This window comes from Azolla caroliniana, unplaced genomic scaffold (genome assembly GCF_043228905.1).
Source record: "Azolla caroliniana isolate FFs.n. ecotype wild unplaced genomic scaffold, voAzoCaro1.0.p SCAF_20, whole genome shotgun sequence".
Taxonomy (NCBI): domain Eukaryota; kingdom Viridiplantae; phylum Streptophyta; class Polypodiopsida; order Salviniales; family Salviniaceae; genus Azolla; species Azolla caroliniana.
This window is the reverse complement of record NW_028230455.1, coordinates 640,244-659,823: the sequence shown is the minus strand read 5'-3', so window position 1 is coordinate 659,823 and position 19,580 is coordinate 640,244. Positions and strand designations below refer to the sequence as shown.

At 41.4% G+C, this 19,580-nt stretch overlaps 1 protein-coding gene and 1 long non-coding RNA gene across 2 annotated transcripts; one reads left to right on the top strand and one right to left on the bottom strand.

Moving 5' to 3' along the window:
• Nucleotides 1-9,136: 9,136 nt before the first annotated feature.
• LOC147850687 (HVA22-like protein i) lies at nt 9,137-12,824 on the bottom strand. The gene is made up of 7 exons (XM_087335984.1): nt 12,794-12,824; nt 10,995-11,093; nt 10,601-10,657; nt 10,462-10,525; nt 9,681-9,875; nt 9,599-9,625; nt 9,137-9,517 (listed from the first exon to the last, which is right to left on the bottom strand). Exons 1-7 carry the CDS (start codon nt 12,817-12,819, stop codon nt 9,137-9,139), a joined length of 849 nt encoding a protein of 282 aa, XP_087192110.1. The 5' UTR covers nt 12,820-12,824.
• Nucleotides 12,825-15,537: 2,713 nt separating this feature from the next.
• Nucleotides 15,538-19,024, top strand: LOC147850686 (uncharacterized). Its single transcript, XR_015531616.1, has 2 exons — nt 15,538-15,585; nt 18,014-19,024. It is a non-coding gene; the product is annotated as an uncharacterized LOC147850686 (long non-coding RNA).
• Nucleotides 19,025-19,580: the final 556 nt, after the last annotated feature.

The following is a 19,580-nucleotide window of genomic DNA, read 5'->3' as shown; positions in this document are numbered from 1 at the left end:
AACCGGTGTTGCTTCCCGAGTTGGCAGGCTTCACATATTGGGGCCTTCCGGCCACTGAACTTTGCCAAACCGAAAACAACTTGTTTCGCTTGCAGGTCTTGAAGCCTCCGGTAATTGACGTGGTAGATCCGCTTGTGCCACAGGTCGATGTCCGATTCGACCTTCTTTCCTTTGGCGAACAAAGTGGTGCCAACGTCATTGGTGTTGAGGATGAACATCCTCCCATCTCTACGCCCTTGCGCGATAATTTGGCCCTCTTCCTCGATGAAGCACCCAAGGTGTGTAAACCTCACCTGCATTCCCTGGTCACCAATCTGTCCAACCGAAACCAGGTTCTTCGTGATGGTCGGAATGTGTAATACATTCATCAACTTCTCCCTCTGTCCGATGTGGCTCAAAGGGACTTCTCCAACATGCACGATTGGGTGAGGAGTGTCGTCTCCGGTTTCGACGACTCCTTGTTGTTCCGGTTTCTCCAGGAAGGAGAACCACTCTTTGTGGCTCGTCATGTGATTCGACGCACCGGAATCAACATACCATACTTCCTCCGATTTGGAAGTGGTCTTCTTCATCGAATTTGCCTCGTGCTTCATCACCAAGGCTGGCCCCTTACCGGTCTTCCCGGTTCCGGATCCTTTCGATCCTTGCACGTAGTGCGACCTTTGTCGGTTCTCCCGATCGGTTTTGCCGGATCCAAATCTGTCCGAATCGGCGCGCTTCTTCCAGCACTCGCTTTCTCTGTGGCCCTTTTTGCCACAGTACCAGCATTCCGTGGCGGATTTGTCTTGCCGGCCTCCGACGACGCCTTGACTCCCCCTTCTTGTGGAAGTCTTGGAACTGTTGTCGGCACGTTCTCTGTGCCCTCTTTCTTGCTCTTGTCGGCCGCCTCCAATGCGTGCCGACCCACCTTGTCCCCCACGCCCACGAGACCCATCCGCCTCCGTGTACAACATCCGGTTGTCCGATTGAATGGTCCTGGACCCACTCACGTGGTTTTCTTCGACCATCAGCATCGATTGCAAGTCGAAGAAGGTCGGTGGTTTCTCTCGAGTGCAGATCATTGTCCGGATTGGCCCGTACCTTTGCGCTAGACCACCAAGGCAGATTTGTACCATTTCGTCTTCGTCCACCGTCATGTTGATGGACTCGAGCGCGTCGCAAATCTCCTTTATTTTGGTGGTGTAGTCCATAACCGACATATCTCTTCATCAGATGTTGTTCAGCTCTTGCCAAAGCTGCAACTTACGGGTTGTGGTACTTGCGGCGAAAATCTTACGCAGATTTTCCCAGGCCTCCTTCGGCGTCTTTGCATCCCTGATGTAGCCGAGCATTTGGTCGTGCACACAGGACACGAGGCAGTATAATACTCAGCTCGCTCCTTGGTCCCATACCGGGAAGTCCTTGTGTGTAGGCGCTGGTGCTACCTCATTCGTTCCTTCCACAAAACTCCAGTACCCATGCCCCAGTAGGTACTAGTGCATTTTGTATGACCAGGACGCGTAGTTGCTCCGGTCGAGCTTTGTTGTAGGAAGTGAACTCGCCATACCTTTGTCCATCTTTTTTCTTTGTCTACTGTTCTGTTCTCACAACCTGTAGGGTTTGTCTTGCGAAAGCAAATGTCGGCTGTAGAGGTCTTCAACCCTCACGCTCTGATACCATGTGAAAACGTATGTGTGGAAGCGTAAGACAACAACTTGGATGTGTAGTAGCAGAGAGAGAGAGAGAGAGAGAATAATACACAGAATACAGAGAGTACTCGGGAGAGATAGAGAGAGCAGAACAAGAATCTAAATTCAAAAAATTATATCAACACTCTGTACATACAACGTGCTCAATAGCACTATTTATACAAGTCCTCACGGGACTGACAGAAGTATAGCGTACTTCAATGCTCACACGAGCGTCTGACACTAACTACGAGACAATAACTACCTAGTAATCTAAGCTATTACTAGGCTTCTGGTTACTGCTGGATCCGGCTAACTGGTTCCCCAACTCACCAACTCGCCGATCCGTCCGATCCGTCTCACCGATCCAGCAGATGCCGATCCGGATCCGGTTGATCTTGCCGCTCAACACTTTCCTCCAAGGAGAGCTAGAAGAATAGGTGTATATGTCACAACCACCCAGATTCGAATCGTGTAATCATCTGCACGCTGTATGCCGACTCAAGAAGCCACTCTATGGCCTCAAACAAGCACCGCCTGCTTGGCACTCGAAGATCATGTAGTATCTTCACCAAGTTGGATTTCAGATGTCAAAATCCGATACATCTATGTACATCCGAAATGAGTCGGATAGCCTGATAGTCATCATTCTATACGTGGATGACTTAGTTATCGGAGGAAAGAATCTTGTTGAGATTAACGAAGTTAAATCACTTCTTTCCGGCAGATTCAAAATGAAGGACATGCACGAACTTCATTACTTTCTAGGTATTGAAGTAATTCGGACACCAGTCGGGATCATGATCTCACAACGGCACTACATTCTCAACTTAGTCTACAAGTTTGAAATGACAGAGTGCAAACCTGTGACTACCCCTCTTGGACGTAATCTCAAGATCGATGCCAGCACTGGCACGGCCGCGAGCGAGTCGACTCAGTATCGTCAACTGATCGGCAGTCTAATCTACCTAACCATTACGCGACCCGATCTCAGTGATTTGGTCAGCCTACTTAGCCAATTCATGCAGAATCCAAGAAACCTTCACCTCGATTGCGCTAAGAGGATACTACGGTATGTCAGCACAACAGTGGATTATGGCATCTTGTATAAGTCGAATACGACCATTCGACTTGAAGGGTACACAGACGCGGACTGGGCAGGATACAAAGAGGATAGACGATCCACATCCTGATTCGTCTTCTCCCTCGGCAGTGGACCGATCTCTTGGATCAGCAAGAAACAGCCAACAGTCGCATTGTCGAGCATGGAAGCCGAATACAGGGGCGCGGCAATCGCCACATGCGAAATTGTATGGCTTAAGCGTATACTAAAAGATCTGGGCGTACCCATCAAAGATCCAATATGTCTGTACTACGACAACATGAGTAGTATCTACCTCGCGCATAACCCCGTATTTCACTCACAGATTAAACACATCGAAGTGCACTACCACTTCATCCGCAAGCGCGTTCAGGCCGGAGAAATTGACCTCCAACACATCAACACGCACCTACAAGTCGCTGATATCTTTACAAAGGCCTTGGGCATCAACAAGCTCAGGCAATTTGCATCGGATCTTGGTCTCACGTCGTCCACATTGCCGAGCTTGAGGGGGAGTACGTAGATGTAGCACGGATAGGCTACGCAATACGCAACACAGGCGACTAGACAAGTCGAAGTACGAACCGAACGACTTTTCGACATATGGAAGTTGTGTTCGAAGGGGCATGTTGAGAATCGAACTCAACTTCCCATATATAGGTTTCACACTAGCTCATGGACATTCCATGCTAGTTTTGTAAATAGTAGAAAGGGTGCTTGCCCTAGCTTAGTTGGTATATAAACCAACTCATTGTAACTTAGTTAACGTTGGATGTATTTTGTTTCGTTAAGATAATATAGGCCTTTGTCTATCTCTCTCTCTTGAGCTCTCTCTCTTGAGCTCTCTCTCTCTCTCTCTCTGTTGTTACACATACACACACCTACGTTCACCTTCCGTTGCATTGCAATCACCATAGACTCCATTTCCTAACATGATCAATAGGGGCAATGTTCAAAGTTTCCATGATTGACGGAGTCTTCCAATGTATTTGGGGGGTTGCCTTCTTCTTCTTCTTCTTCTTCTTCTTCTTCTTCTTCTTCTTCTTCTTCTTTTTTGGGGGGGGGGGGTTACGGGAGTGGGGGCCCACCTACTCAAACTATGGTTGGTGGGTTCTCACTTGTCGAACTAGGGGTGGGGGGGACCCACTTTTCGAAATGGGGGGGGAGTGGGTGTCCCACTCCTCGAACTAGGGGTTGGGGGGAGGGGGGGGTCATTCCTTGAATTGTGTGGGGTTGGGGGGGGTCCCTCTTCGAAATGTGCCCATTTCTCGAACTGGGGAGTGGGGGGGGGGGGGTTTGTCCCACTTCTCGGACTAGGGGAGGGGAAACCCTAAATGATCTACTCCTCAAACTAGAGGAGGGCGATGTAGCAACGACATGGAGGAGAGGCTTCTGTGTCGAAATGAGCAGTGGGAGGCTTCTGTACCCCCACATTTGCAGACCTCCTCCCTACACTATCGTGGTTCAAAACGGCTCCTGCTCCGCTGTGCCGGACCTCCTAGTGAGACGCTCACACCGCAAATCTTTGCCGTGGACTAGTGCGCCGCTCTGCTACTTCGCTGCTCCTCTCTCCTCCAGACTGCTAGCCAAATGAGTGTTTTTTTATAGAAATATATTTGTAAATATTTATATATGTAGGTGTATGAGTTTGAACGTAGGTATATAATAGTAATTGCTTGCTTGTGAAGGTATATAGGTGTGCTTAATATGTATCTATGTATGTTCATTTTGTTTGTGTTCTATGCTTTGTATGTATATAAAGTATGTTTAGGTATAATATGTATGTGAGTGTCATGTTTATGTGAGGGAAATGTGTATTGTTTATAGTTTAGAACATTGGTATGTAGGAGGGTATTTAAGGAATTAAGTTTATAAATAATGGGTCCAAGTCATGTAAAATGTTAAAGAAGGTAAGGAAAGGAAAATTAAAACGGGAAAACTATATTGTATCTAGAAGGGTATTTGGGAAAATACTTCTTGCCCTTCTCTTCAGGCATCGACCTCGGTCAATGTTGAGAATCAAACTCAACCCAAGTCTAGTGTGTGAACACCTTTTTTGAGAATGTATCTACACTCAAAGGTCAAAGGTCACCACTACTTTCTAACATTAATTATATGTCATAGAATCATAATATATGATAGATAACTAATGAGTTCCACATTCCCCATGATACATGAGCTTCTCTAGTTGTTAGAGAGTGAGTGAGTGGTTTAGTGAGAGGGTGACCTTATATAAAGCACCATCCGCCTACTTTGTAAGTGTCGGTTAATCTTCCATGTAATGTTATTATCGTTGTACTTGCTATTCTCTACTCCTTGTCAATATACATTTTGAGTATTCTATTTTCCTATCTATCTTCTGTCTCTCCTTTCTCATCTTTCACACACACATAACACACATCTCTAATTTATTCCATTGCATAGAATCACTCTCGATTCTTTACATGGTATCAAAGCAATTTGGTAGCTCAATCTAGCCCATCCTTGTGTGTTGTGTTCTACGCCGACGATTCAAGAAGAACTAGCTCATCACTATCATAGAGCGACTACATAGGTGTTGTGTTCTACGCCGATGATTCAAGAAGAACTAGCTCATCACTATCGTAGAGCGACTACATAGCTCGTGTCCAAGAGAGAAGAAAAAGAAGAAAGAAATCTACATCGGCCATCATGAATACTCAAATGGGTAGCTCTCTTCCCAGCGAGAAGATAGATCGAAACAACCTTGCATCTTGGGAATACAAGGTGCACCAATACCTTGTCGAACAAGGCTATTGGGGCTACATTAAATGAGCACAAGAAAACAAACCCAACCCAAAGGACATCGACTACTCAACATGGCAGGAAGTAGCAAGTCGAGTGATGTATTGCTTGGTGACATGTGTCTATGACCACATGCTTGACTACATTCGGGAAGCCAAGACGTTGAAAGAAGCTTGGGAAAATCTCAAGAAAATATTCACCGCCAATACGATGGTGCACGAAAGCTTCAACCCCACCAAGAGTTGAACAATGTCCAACAAAGGGACATATCCATCACAAGCTACACCTTGAAGATCAAGGAGTTTTGTGATTCACTCGGCTCAATAAGTGTCAATGTGGAGAATGATGAGATGATCCAAATATGCCTATGCGGTCTCGCGCCACGGTTCGGCGCGATGAGAACTGTCATCCTAACAAGAAAGAATCATCCATGTTTCTTCGATCTTCAATCAATTTTATTGGTTGAAGAAAACCATGTTCGAATCAAGAGAACCACCTCGGAAGGCCATATGCTCTACACACACTTGGATGGAGGAAGACAACGCAATCATGCTAGAACAGACTGATTTGGCCAAGGACAAGGCAGACAAGGTCTGACCTATGAAAACTACTCCCAATTTCATCAAGAAAGTAGAAACAATTGAGGAACATTTGGAAGAAGGGGGAGCTTCCATGCCAGACTAAGCCGACAAAACAATCCCATCAAATGTGGATATTGTGGCAAAATAGGTCACCATGAAGAGGAGTGTCGAAAGAAGAAGAGTGAGTCGGCTTCTAGAAGCCGACAACTCACCAATTACACCACCAACTTCGAATACGGCGACTATAGTGGATTGTTCGTAATGAGACAGAGCGAACTTTATGTCGGCCTCTGGCCCGACCATATCGGAGTGAATGGGGAGTTTGTTAGGAAATAGGTCTCTCCGGATGGGATAAGCAAGACCCGGATTGGAGTTCGAAGTTTGAGAACTGGATTGGATGGGTCTAAAAGAGATAGCGACAAGACATGAAGTCGGACTGGCCAAAAGGCATCCGGCTGAATCCGAAGAGGTATCTGAAATTGAACATATTTGTAAATATGTTTTGGTGCATCTAAGATATGCTATATTTGTAAATAACCCATAGTACGTATTAGTATAAATACATTTAGGGAAAATCATTATGTTGTGTGTGTTAGCATTGTTGTAACTAGTGTGTAGGAGAGAGAGTGTGTGAGTGTAACAACTCTGTTGTAACCATCGCCAGACGAAGAGGAACTTAAGGTTGTTGCCTTAGATTTTCTTGTGTATTTCCTCCTACCATAGTGATATAGTCCGGAGTTTGTGGACTCCCGTGGTTTTTCCCATTCAAGGTTTTCCACGTAAAATCTGTGTCTCTGTACTTTCTACTTTATCTTGTCTGTTGTTTGTTGTCTTGATCTTTGTGTCTCTCATTTGAACGCGTTAACCGGTTGTGGCTGGCCTCTTATCTTCGACAGAAAGAAAGAATGCATTTGGTGATGATTTAGGCTACTCACACTCCTTGTAAAGACTCGACGATCAACAAAAATGTAAAGAATCAGATATGATTCTGTGTAGCGGAAGAGATGTGTGTTATGTGTATAAGAGAGAGGAGAGAAGAGAAACACAAGTTAGATTAGATAGAATTGAAAAATAGATTACTCAAGAAGAAGATGTATATTAATTAACAAAGAATATGAGATACAAAAATGTCTCATTAAAAGGGAGGACAACTGACACTCTATGAAGTAGGAGGGTGCTTTAAATAAGGTCACCCTCTCTCTTCATTAACTCATTACAACAACCACTCTCTCTTGGGGAATGTGGAGGCTCATTAGTTATGGGGAATATGAAACTCATTAGTTATATGTCATAGAATATGATTCTATGACACATAATTAATGTGTACAGAGTAGTGATGTGACTTTTGACCTTTGAGTGCTCATAGATTCTCAAAGGGTGTATTCACACACAAGGTTAGGTTGAGCTTGATTCTCAACAAAAAACGTATATTCTATGGCTTGTGTAGTCATAATTTAAAGCCACATGCAACTCATGAAGTTGCTTGTTTAACTTTTGTTACTAACTATTTGAGCATAAATTGTTTAATTAAGGTAGGAGGTGATGGTGGGAAAGATGTGTTTTAACCTAGGATAAGGAGTTGTGTCTCATGTTTAGAGAGGGAATAATCAGAGTGGTTGTGGATCCTACTATTAATTATAGGTTTCCTAAGGAGAGGAGTCCAATATTTGGTTTGTGGTTTTCTAATATGTGAGTTTGTAGTGTATGGGGAGAAGGGGAAATGTGAGTTTGTTCTACCTAGCCACATCTACGTATCACGTGTTAAAGGGGGCCTATCTAGTATGTAAAAAAGATGTTTACAAGGATGTAAGGCATCTAATTCGTTTAGCATGCCTCGTTGTCCGTTTTTTGGTTTGGACGTATAAATTGGAGCTTTAGTTGGGGGGTGATGATTTGTTTTAGCTGTTATAAGAACTAAATTAGGGGGGTTTCTTTTCCACATTATATGAAAAAAACAAGGGAGGGGCGTGTATGGAATTATTAAGAAAAGGTGGAGGGTTATATGAGTGGCTATATTAGAAATGGGGGAGGGGCAAAGGAGTTATACATAGTGGCGGGGGTATGTGAGGAAATAGAGGGGAAAATAGGGTGGGGCTCATTACAAAAAAGAGGGAGGGGTAAGTTTAGCAATTTTCGAAAGTGGGGGGAGGGGGTATATAACAAATTCAAAGGAAGTGTGGAAGGGGTTTTGTGTGTGAAAGGGGTGTGAAATCAATGCACCTTTCACTAAATATGATTTGATAGGGAGATTCGAATATATCTGCATGATCCCATGACAGGATACATGTATAAGTCTTCTCCATAAGGCTTGGTCAAGAAATTATCTATATAATTAACTTGAACTCTATGCTTTTTTTTCTCTATCACAAAGCAGCTCTAAGTCATTCATGTAATTTGCAATTACATTAAATGAGGCTCAAGTTGCTGATGCTACCATCTATAGTACACAATTTACAATTGCATTTGGGGCTTTTAACATAGAAACTTCATATCATTTGCATGTTGATGGTAGTATCAATCATACAAGGAGTGAAACCCCTCATTAAACTCAATAGATACAGAATTATACATGGTTACAAATCACTAACAAAAGAATCGTAATGTTGTGACAAATAGAAAAGAATAGGAAATAATATAACCTATATTGTATTACTAGTGTAGTCATTACTCAAAACCATGTGCAACTCATGAAGTTGCCCGTTTAACTTTTGATACTAACCATTCGAGCATCTGTAGCCAAAACTCAAGAACTTACTACTACATATATAGTTTATTTTTCCATAACCAGATAAGGTGGATTTCAATATTGGGCTCAAACGAACATCACTTTTCATTAGATTTCAAAAACCTGAAAATGGACATATGGCACCATGTCCAAATCTTTTATGAACGGACGGATATTGTGCTTCTATTTACAATCGGATAGATGTTCGTATAGAATGTATATAAATGGTCAAAACATTCCCGCACAATAAGTGAGCCCTGTGACTATCCTATTACCAAGAAGACTTGATCCTCAAATCCTAGTGCTTTCTTTTGGCCCAAGGAGTGATGACTGTCTTCTCATTTTGATGTTGGTGCCTCCACCATCGAAACCTAAATCTTAATCCATAGATATTTGTTTTCATTGATTCCATAGGCACATGTGTCTCAACTTTAGTTGATGCATAGATATTTGATGTAGATAATTGAACATCAGAAGAATCCAGTATCTCGAAATCAGCTTCATGCTTATCATCATTAGCAATAGCATCTTTTGGTGCCACTACCAGAAATAGCTCTTTACCGTTTGGAATCACCATTGTTGATCCTAAACTTTGAGCTTGTGTTGGTTGATGAATTAAAATATTCTCTGCAGGCGCTTCTGTATAGCATGAGGTGTAACTCGAAACCAGAGATTGGACCTGAATTGAATAGAAAGAGCTTCTTCATAAATACAATCGGCTAAAAATAAATTCAACAAATACAAATTCTTCACAACTTACCTTCATCAAAGAATGAATTCTAAAATCCTACATGTCAAGGTACCCAATTCAATAACGCTTTTATGTTGAAAACGATGCTTACCACGGGATGAAAAGTCGCGGCATTCTCACAAATTACTTCAATAAGCTTCAGCTGCATGGCAAGCAACACTTTGCTGCACAGAGATTTTGATATCTCCACCAGTTTATTCCTTAAATGAAACTGGTTCTGGTCCAAAGATTGTAAATGCTGACAGAAGAAGGGCTCTATGTATGTTTCATATATATAGTCTGCACCCTGAGAACAATGATACTGTAACAGTTATTATAATGAAACATCTAACACTTTTTGAGCCCCACAATGATCAAATTTGAGATTAGGCTTGCCTAAAAATACCCTGACATAATCTGAAATGAAACCCAAGAAAACACCATCGGGTATCGTAGCATTATATTTTGATTATGACTAAACATGTGACTTCCAACAAACTATGACTAGCACAGACATGTATTACGGAACTAGCTTGGATCAGTTTAATGTTCATTATTAGCATTTAAAATCACTTGATCTCATCTGTCCCTCAGAGGAAAACAGTGATTTAGTGCGATGCACCCTGGCAAACCATTATTGTGTGACAAAAATTGTGGACATTTTAAAAAGAAAATAAGAGAATGCTTTGTTTGTGTAAAGAGAATGCTCAGGCACAAAAATGAATCATTGTCCTTGTGAGAAATATGATAATCGATTCTAAGTTACATTCCTTTTCGCTTCCGTAAACAGTGAAGAATCCATAATGATGTGTAACTCTTTTAACACAGCCAAACATTTGCCTCATTCACGTTGCAGTATAATGACTATAAACTATGTTTGTGTCTGCTCATACCTTTGTATCCGGCAGCCATAGATAAACTATGAGAGCTACTTTACTTCCACTATAGAATGGTACCCTGCATAGGCAACATACAGAGATTAATGGATGTTCAAAACTACCTTACTTCCATAGAATTCCGATGGATAAATACCATGATATAAATGTGTCTGCCACTCTCTCAACTCCAGTAAAAACGGCCATGATCATCCTACAAGCAAAAACGGCCATTGTCATATATTTAGAGAGAGTGAGAGGGAGTGACTAGAATCAAATACCAAAAAAAAACAAATCAACATAGCAGGCTTCCAAGAGATAAGAGATTTAGGAAAAAGGCAGCACATATAAAACGAAGTCACTTCTAATCATCAAAACCTATGTCTCACTTGACATGCATACATCATATAAGAAAACAGAATAGGTGCTTATGCTCCATAAACTTTGAGATTCAAGGATAAATGATTATGAGGACCAAAAATATTTGCCGTAATATAGACAGGACAGCTTTTCTCAGTTACATGGTACAAATCAAGAGACTTATTTCATACCAATATCGACACCATGTCCGCAACTGCTCAAATTTTGGCTTGCTAGAATTAAGCGCTGAGAAGCACATGTAAGCTGGATACAGGTATCCAAAACATATACTGGGAAAATAATATAACACAAATAATCAGCATATGTTATTGTTGCTCAAGGAGAGCAAGAGTTCGAGCCTAAAAACAAATATTTAAATTCAGAAAATTTCCCATCATTAGTTCAAAAATAGAATAGATTGTATAAAAGAAAATGTAACTTACATAGAATTCTCGATAACAAGTCAATTAGATTAAAGTGCAAGGAAAGTTGGCACAACTTATAGAAAACATCACTTCAAAAATCAAAATTACATATAAATTCTTCACAAATTGGGAAATGTAATCTCATGTCTCACATATAAATACGAAGAAGAAATGTTAGAGAGTGAGAGAGACTTGCACAACTTATAGAAAACATCACCTCAAAAATCAAAATTACATATAAATTCTTCACAAATTGGAATCATGTCTCACATATAAATACGAAGAAGAAATGTTAGAGAGTGAGAGAGACTTGCACCAAATGAAAAACACATTTCCGTATCATTTCTTGAGAAACTGAGTAGATTTAACTAAGGGAAACTGTGTTCTACAAGGGAATTCTGTGAAAGAAGTCCATTAGCTTCACTACAAATTATGAACAAAAATGAGAGAGGGATTTCCATAGTAAGATTCACAATTTCTTATCATTTCTTCATACATAGAACGAAGGAAACTGTGATCTATGGTGCAGATTTCTGATGAAAAGGAGATGAGTAAAAAGCAGAAAGAAGGAAGGATTAAGAGGGGGAAGAGACAAAGAGGGAATTGTATCAGTTCAAATTCACATTTCCATATCATTTCTTGAGAAAATGAATAGATTGTTTTAAGTGAAGCATGCTCGACATGGAATTCTACGAAACAAATCCATTAGATTCGCTAGAAATTATGTGAGCACGAGAGAGGAATTTTCATCCATCCAAGATTCACCGTTCCCTTATCATTTGTTCATAAAACGGAGGACAAAACTGTGGTCTGACATGCAGATTTATCATGTGATAAAGATATCTCGCAGGCAAAAGAGACTGTTATTAAACGGACCTTTCATGAGATTCGAGAATCAAGGAAAAAAGTTACGAGAAAGAGGAGAGGTGAGAGAGAGAGAGACTAGCAACACATCAATTCACATTTCCTTGTAATTTCTTTGAAAAATGAAGAGATTTATTCCAGGAAAGTTGCACTCTGACATGGATCTCTGTGCAAGAAATCCGATAGATTGGCAAAAGAGAACGAGAGAGAGAGAGAGGAATTTGCATCGTATCAAGATTCACGGTTTCTTTATCATTTCTTCACCAAACGAAGGAGAACTGTGTTCTGACATGCAGATTTCTCATGTAAAAGTGATGTCTCATAGAAAAAGAGGCTGTGATGAAATAAGATGAGATTAAGGAATTAAGGGAAGAGATTTTGATGTCTCATGCAATCTTATCAGGTGTAATTGTAGCAAAGACTGTGAACTTACATCGAAATTCTAAACCAGAAGTCCATCAGGTGGAATTCATGAAATGTGGTTGAAGCACAGACTGTGAACTTACATAGGAATTTTGGACTAGAAGTCCATTAGGTGAAACAAGAAATCCATCAGGCAGAACTCATGAGATGTCATTGAAGCACAGACTGTGAACTTACGTAGGAATTACGAGTTCTGAACGAGAAGTCCATCAGGGGAAACAAGAAGTCCAGCAGGCAGAACTCATGAGATGTCATTTAAGCAAAGACTGCAAACTTACATAGAAATTCTGAACAAGAATTCCATCAGGTGAAACCCGGAGCGTATCTCTTCTTCTTCTTCTTCTTCTCTTATTCCCAGGAAAGAAATGGATGGAAGGAGAGACAAAAGCTGGAAGCACTTGAGAAATCCTGCGAAGACAAACTGTTGACAAATAGTTCATGATGGATGATCGAGCGTCAATGAAGAAGAAGAAGAAGACAGCGATGATGATGATGACAGCGATGATGAATACGATTGAGATTGAGCTTCGATGATGAAGAAGATGATGATGAAGAAGAAGAAGGCGTACGGTGATGGCGGTGGTGGTGGAGATTATGAAGAAGAAGAAAAAGAAGGCAATACAGGCAGATGCACAAACCCTAATTTCTCTGGTGATTTGCTTGCTTGTTATCTTCCCCGTGTGTGTGTGTTGCTTTCTTAGGGTTGGCGTTGGTTGTTCACCTCCTTCGAATCCAGAAATGAAATGGAATGGGAAACGAAGAGGAATTTCCCTCTCGTCCTTGCTACTATACTGTCGTTAAAACGATTCAAACAGAGCACAAAACTCCGAAGTTGAGCGAAACAGGCTTCAATTATGTATTATGTATTTTATGCAGAGCAGTCAAGGGAAACAGGCTTCAGTTGATGTATTATGTATTTTAAGGATGTCAAGGGAAACAGGCTTCAGTTTATGTATTATGTATTAAGTATTATGTATTAAGTATTATGTATTATGTATTATGCATGCAGTCAAGGCAAAAACAGTCTCGTGAAAAAACTTAAAAGAGAGACAGAAGAGAAAGGTAGAGAGGAGTTTCTTGGATGTATACATAACAAGGATATGGATGCATGGAGAGAATAGAAGAAACTATGTACTGCACCGCACCGTGCGTGCAGCACTACAAGCCCTATAGAGAGACGAAGCAAAAAAATGTGTAGTCACTCCACAAGCCCCTACTACCTAGCTAATCCATGAATGTTGCCCGTATTCAAATCTATAGGAGCATTTAGTTTGGAATGGCGCTATTCCAAATCAATTACCATTTAACAAGTGTACGTAATTTAATCTTAGAAGCCTCGATAGTCGTAAGAGATGCAACTACATATACGTACGAAGAGCTACATTGTAAGCGTGGTGAAGCCAAGTGAGCGCCTTTGGGACATATATTATATAACGTGTTGCGAGCAAGCGCGGAGGGGCCCAAAGCATCTAGCTCAGTGTGTTTGTTGGTTCAACACGGATTCTGTGGGAATGAAACAATAAAAGTTTCGAATATGGGTGTCCATGTCAATTATATTCACGTGTGGTTGTGGTTGAGATGAAGCCACGTGTGGCACATTCATGTGCCTTCCAGTAAGGTAAGGCAAGCGTTTTCAATCGCTCAACGTGTAAGGGTGTGTGTGTGTGTGGAGTCCACCTTAATGCCTCGATAATAGTAATATAGATCGACGTAGTTATAGTCACATATGTACTAAGAAGTACATTGTAAGCACGCGGATTCAGCTCAGTCGATGCTTTTGGGGCATATATTATGAAGGTAGGAGTGGAGGTGGGACAGGGTGGGCATGGGAAAGAAAGTTTACGGTAGAAAAAGGAGGACCTAAGTTTTTTTTGTACGTTCCATTCACTATTCCTCTTCTGTCAACATCATTCTATTCGTTCACAAGACTTCATCAAGAACGATCCTTAATTGTGAAAGGAAAAAGTTACGCTTCCGCTAAAGTGATTCGAGAATCCGATGGTGTGATGAATGAATCGTTTATATAGCCTTGGTAAGAATGAAAAACGTGTGCAAGAGTGGCACTCCAAACTCTTCTCCCTTGTCTAAACCACGACAACGGGCGTGTATGTGTTTTTTTGTACGTAAAAAACTAGTAGGTATCTCTCAACCTCATATTCTTAAAAAACGGAGAGGAATAGTGCGAGTTCCAATTGTTTTGTTTTCTGGGTCATCGCCTTCATCTATTATATCTCTTACAAGCCCTTGAATATCTACTCACGCATCAAGCCCGAAGCATGTTCAACATTTTTTCACAAGGGAGTGGAGTGGAGCGGGTGGGTGGGTAGACAATGGACATGCATACATACAATATAGGCATTACCTAATAACAGGTAGAGATCTTCTTTTTGTGTTCTTTATTGGTTTGGGCGCCGTCCACCTCAAGGGGAGCGGTTGGCAACCGCTCCGCTCGAGGCGGACAAGGTTTTTTTTTTTTGGGGGGGGGGGGGGGAGGGAGGCACCTCCCCGAGTCAAGGGGAGGGCTCCTTTCTTCTTCCCCATCTTCGTTCCGCCTCCATGTGTAGGAGGCAAAGGAGGAAGACGGGGATGAAGAGACAGATGGAGAGGTCTTCCATTAGGTCGGAAGCCACCCTTCTCACTACCGATAATATGGATTTCTTATTATCGGCCATGAGTTCTGTCGAGCTTCACGGAAAAGTAGGCCGCTCCTTTTATAGGGGTAGGCCCCACGGGCGTCTGTATGTGGGACCGACGGACGGATGGGCGTCTGTATGTGGGACGGACGGGCGTCGTCGTCCTCCTCCTCATCATCTAACCACACTGCCACAGCACGGCACGGGCACGGGCACCTCACTGTACTGCACAGCACAGCACCGTGCGTGCCTCAGATTCGCAGGAGGCGTCGTTTCTTCTTCTTCCTCAGATCCTTCTCCTCTCCTCTCCTCTCCTCTCCTCTCCGCCGTTGCCTTTGCCGTCGTTCTTGCTCGCTCCTAGCCGTGGCTTTCCTTCTCTGTCACTTCCACTGCTGTTCTCTCTTTTCGCAGAAGCTCCTCTCCGCCGAGCCTCGCAAGTACAAGTACAAGTACGTACGTATGTATCTACCTACCTACGATCTCGCCTCAAAATCTGCTGTTCGTTTCCCGTTTCTTTCATCCCGACCGTTGAGCTTAAATAAATCCTCCTCTCTTCTGGATGGGATGGAAATGAGCGAGCATTAACCCCTGGAAAATGAATGCATTCCATACAGCAAAACAACAGAACTTCGTAGGAGTTTCAGATGCATTCCTGGCCGGCCCTATCCTAACATTGATGATGGATGTGCTGTGCCATGTGAATCGACATCGGATCAGTCAGTCTATCTATCTATATATGGATTGATCCGATGTCGATAAAAATACATACGTTTCATATACATATATACATACATATGTATGTATGTATGTATATGTACATGTATTATAGTGCCTCGTTCTTCTGGATCCAGCATAAACATTTGTAGAAATTTGGATGGACTACGTATTTGGAAGGAAGATCCTTCCATACAAGACTGACCCACCGACCTTTCCCCCCTGTCTGTCTCCATCTCCATCTCCATCTCAGTCTCATCCTCTTTCTTCTTGCAAATTTGTATGCACGCATACCAAACAGGTACATATATATCGTAGTCAACATCGAGCGAGCAACGGTCTACTTACTGAGGTAACCTATCGACACAGGAGGAATAAGTTGTGGTATGGTGGTATGAATAGGGTACCACGACATCCTTTTGTTATCTGCCTACAAATCAGCTTTAAAAATCCCGTTTTCCCTCTGTATAAACACCACCGATGCTTCTTTATGCCGTTCATCATTGTGCATGTTCTTCTCTGTAGCTCTACACACCATGTAACGGGGGACCACTTCCATGGACCTTATGTCCGATGATGCATTTCTTGAAGCCGCAGCCATGATGATATAACTGCATAACACGATCGTTTTTATGTCTTCAAATTTATGCAAGAAGAGGCTCTCGCCTGTGATGATTTGATTTTGTATGTTGAATATCGATAGTTCACATCACCTTAAACGTGGCTTGCTTCTTGATGTCATGAGAGTTTTTGACAAAGCTTCCTCTTTTTTGAGTTGAGATTGCTGCGTGGAAGGCAGTACTTGTTGGCTATGTGGGAGATGGATATTTCAAGCAAGCACTACATACATTATTTATTGCAGAGAGATGGGAAAGAAGAGGTTACCTCAAAATGATGTGATTGTTGGATTCATATCTGAAAGATGGCATTACTTATAAGATGTTGTTTCATGGAATTCTTTAATGAGTGATTGACGGAGCTCAAGAAGCTCTTTGCTCTTTTGGACAATTGCACATTTGAGTCCATTTTTCCTACCCTTGTCTCATATATTTGTAGCTTGAAGGTAGGTACCCTTGTGGGATGAATGAATCGATGTTGAAGGTAGTCAGTCGGTCATATACGTTCCCTAATCCAAATTGAAGGTATTTTGGCTGACAAAGCTACAGTTGTGGATGTGTTTTCATCTCTCTGGCAATGGCAATGAGATCCTACCGCCTCAGGGGAAATGATTGCATGTTCTGGTGAATCAGGATTAGGTTGTAGAGTAACACTTCTTCAAGTGTTATCGCATACGGTTGCTTACTTGAAACCATGCGGAAGCATGGGATCTGTAGGCAAAGGCCAAGATTTCCATGTTGAAACTGCTCGAGAAAACTCATTTATTGGTACTTACTTATGTGCAAGTTTTGGAATGGTAGAAAAGCCGCGCTAACTGTGGGACAAGGTTTTGATTCATGATATTTCCTTGTGGAACGCATTCATTTCAGGCTATTTTGAACATGGTTGTGGTGAGAAGGTATTTGGTTGTTTCAAAGAGAATGCAGGTTCGTGGGATTGGCCTTGACTCTGTGAGCTTTGTATGCATCGTGAAAACATGTGCTTGTACTGGATGTATAGATACAAGGATATGGATATATGGAGAGATTACAAGAAACTATATATGTATGTGTGTGTGAAAGAGACATCTAGGTAGCCAGGCTGGTCAATATTTGTGCTAAATTTGTGTTGTTGTAATATGTAGTTAAGGATTAAATGAGTTGAACTTCACTTAGAATAGACTATGCACAGCAAGAATGTGATATGAGGAAGCATCAACGTGTTTTAAAGAGATACAATGGCGAAGCATCTATTCAAATGCTTGTCGAGAAATAGCATCTTGGTTGATATGTATGTACATTGCGGTTTGCTTGCAGAAGCACAAATAGTGTTTGAGACATTACTGGTTCAGGTTGTATTTTGTCTTGGAATGCACTTATTTTGAGATACACCCACGTGGGAAAAACGAGGAAAGTTTAAAAACTATTTCTACTGGATTCAGATTGGAAGCTATACTTACCAGATGCACTGGCATCTTAACAGCATGTGGCAACTTATGGGTTGTAGGGAAAAGAAACACATTACCCGCTCAAACGATTGCTGATCTCTTATTAGAAAAAGATGTGGTGTTTGGAAATGATTTAATGGAGATGTATGCCAACTGTGGATAAGTCAACGCAAAACTAGCATTTGACAAGCTTTGAACTCGAGATACAGACAGTCTCATGGAATATATTAATTTCTGGACATTGTGCACATGGAAACATTGAAGACTTGGAGCATATGAAGATGGATAAGATCTCTAGTCTTTCTCACTGTCTTGAAAGCATGTGGAAACGTTGGGAGAAACCAACAAGAAGCCTACGAAGACAAAACAATACATTCGAGGGTTGAAAAAATGCATCTTGAAGATGATTTGTCGAATGGACTCGCATGCATTCATGTACTCTAAGCTTGTGCCGCATGAGGGAGCTGTTGAAATTGGGAAAGAAATCTATGCTAAAATCACACAAAATCACTAAGAGAATGACAATCTCATCGCAAAACATTGATTGATATGTATGTACTCCAAAGTGTGGTCAGCCCTCTTGGATGGTTGTGAAACGTGGGTAAATGTGGAGTTTGGTCTTACTTACCAATGGATCAGTTGGATTTTGTCAATTCGATTTGAATTCGGTCTTCTTGAGCAATACTCAGAGAGGGTCTGAAGATTGTTGATTTAGTTGTGGACTTTGACAATTCTATGATTTTGGCAAGGGTTTTCAAGTCAGCTCTTGTCGAATTTTCGGGTCTGTTTCTCTGTTGCAAAACTTGATTGAATGCTCTGATACCACTTGTTGGCTTTTGTGGTCGAATATGTATGCATGGAAACCTATAGATGGACTTACTTAAAGTTAAGCAAATTAGACAGAAAGCTTGAAGGTATGTTATGCAAGACTAACTTGCAATAGAGGGTGTATATACAATATACATGATAGAGAAAAAGAGCAAGCCTTGTTATGCTTGGAAGGCTTACCTCCTATTTTCTACTAATGCACAACATAGCTACACTTGTATGCTGGCTCATATACAAAGGTAGAGGGCTAAACCTTTTTATCCAAGCAAAAATGACATTTTTCACCGTTGTATGTTGTGATGGTAGTATTTCATCGATGTCAAGTATTTCACGTACTGTCTACCTTTAATTTATTAGTAACTAACAATGAAGACCTATTGAATGAATTACTTGAGAGTAGAAAGGTGAGAAGATTCAACAAAGAGTAAAACGTATTTAATAAACAATGGTGCTTAACTATAATCACCATTGTTGTCTTACACAAACCCTTCTCCTAATCCTCTTAATAACTACCCAAATGGAAATATTAGAAAGCACTCTACAACTGATGATTCTTTACGGCAACCACATTAGGTGGTTTGACCAAATTCTTATGTTGCTCTTTTCTGATTAATCCATAAATGCTACATTTTTTATCTAATAAAAGGAAGTAAAAGGCACGGCCCTTTAAATTGTTGGGGAAGACAACCAAGAGGATTTTCCTTTAAACTACCCTAATAATGGATGATATATGTTGTCAATAACAAGTGAATCTTTGATTTCGATCAAGGACATCTTGTGCAAAGGGTATGGACCATGGCTAGTTCTTATTTGTTGTAGGTGAGATCAAATTGGAAGTATACTAAT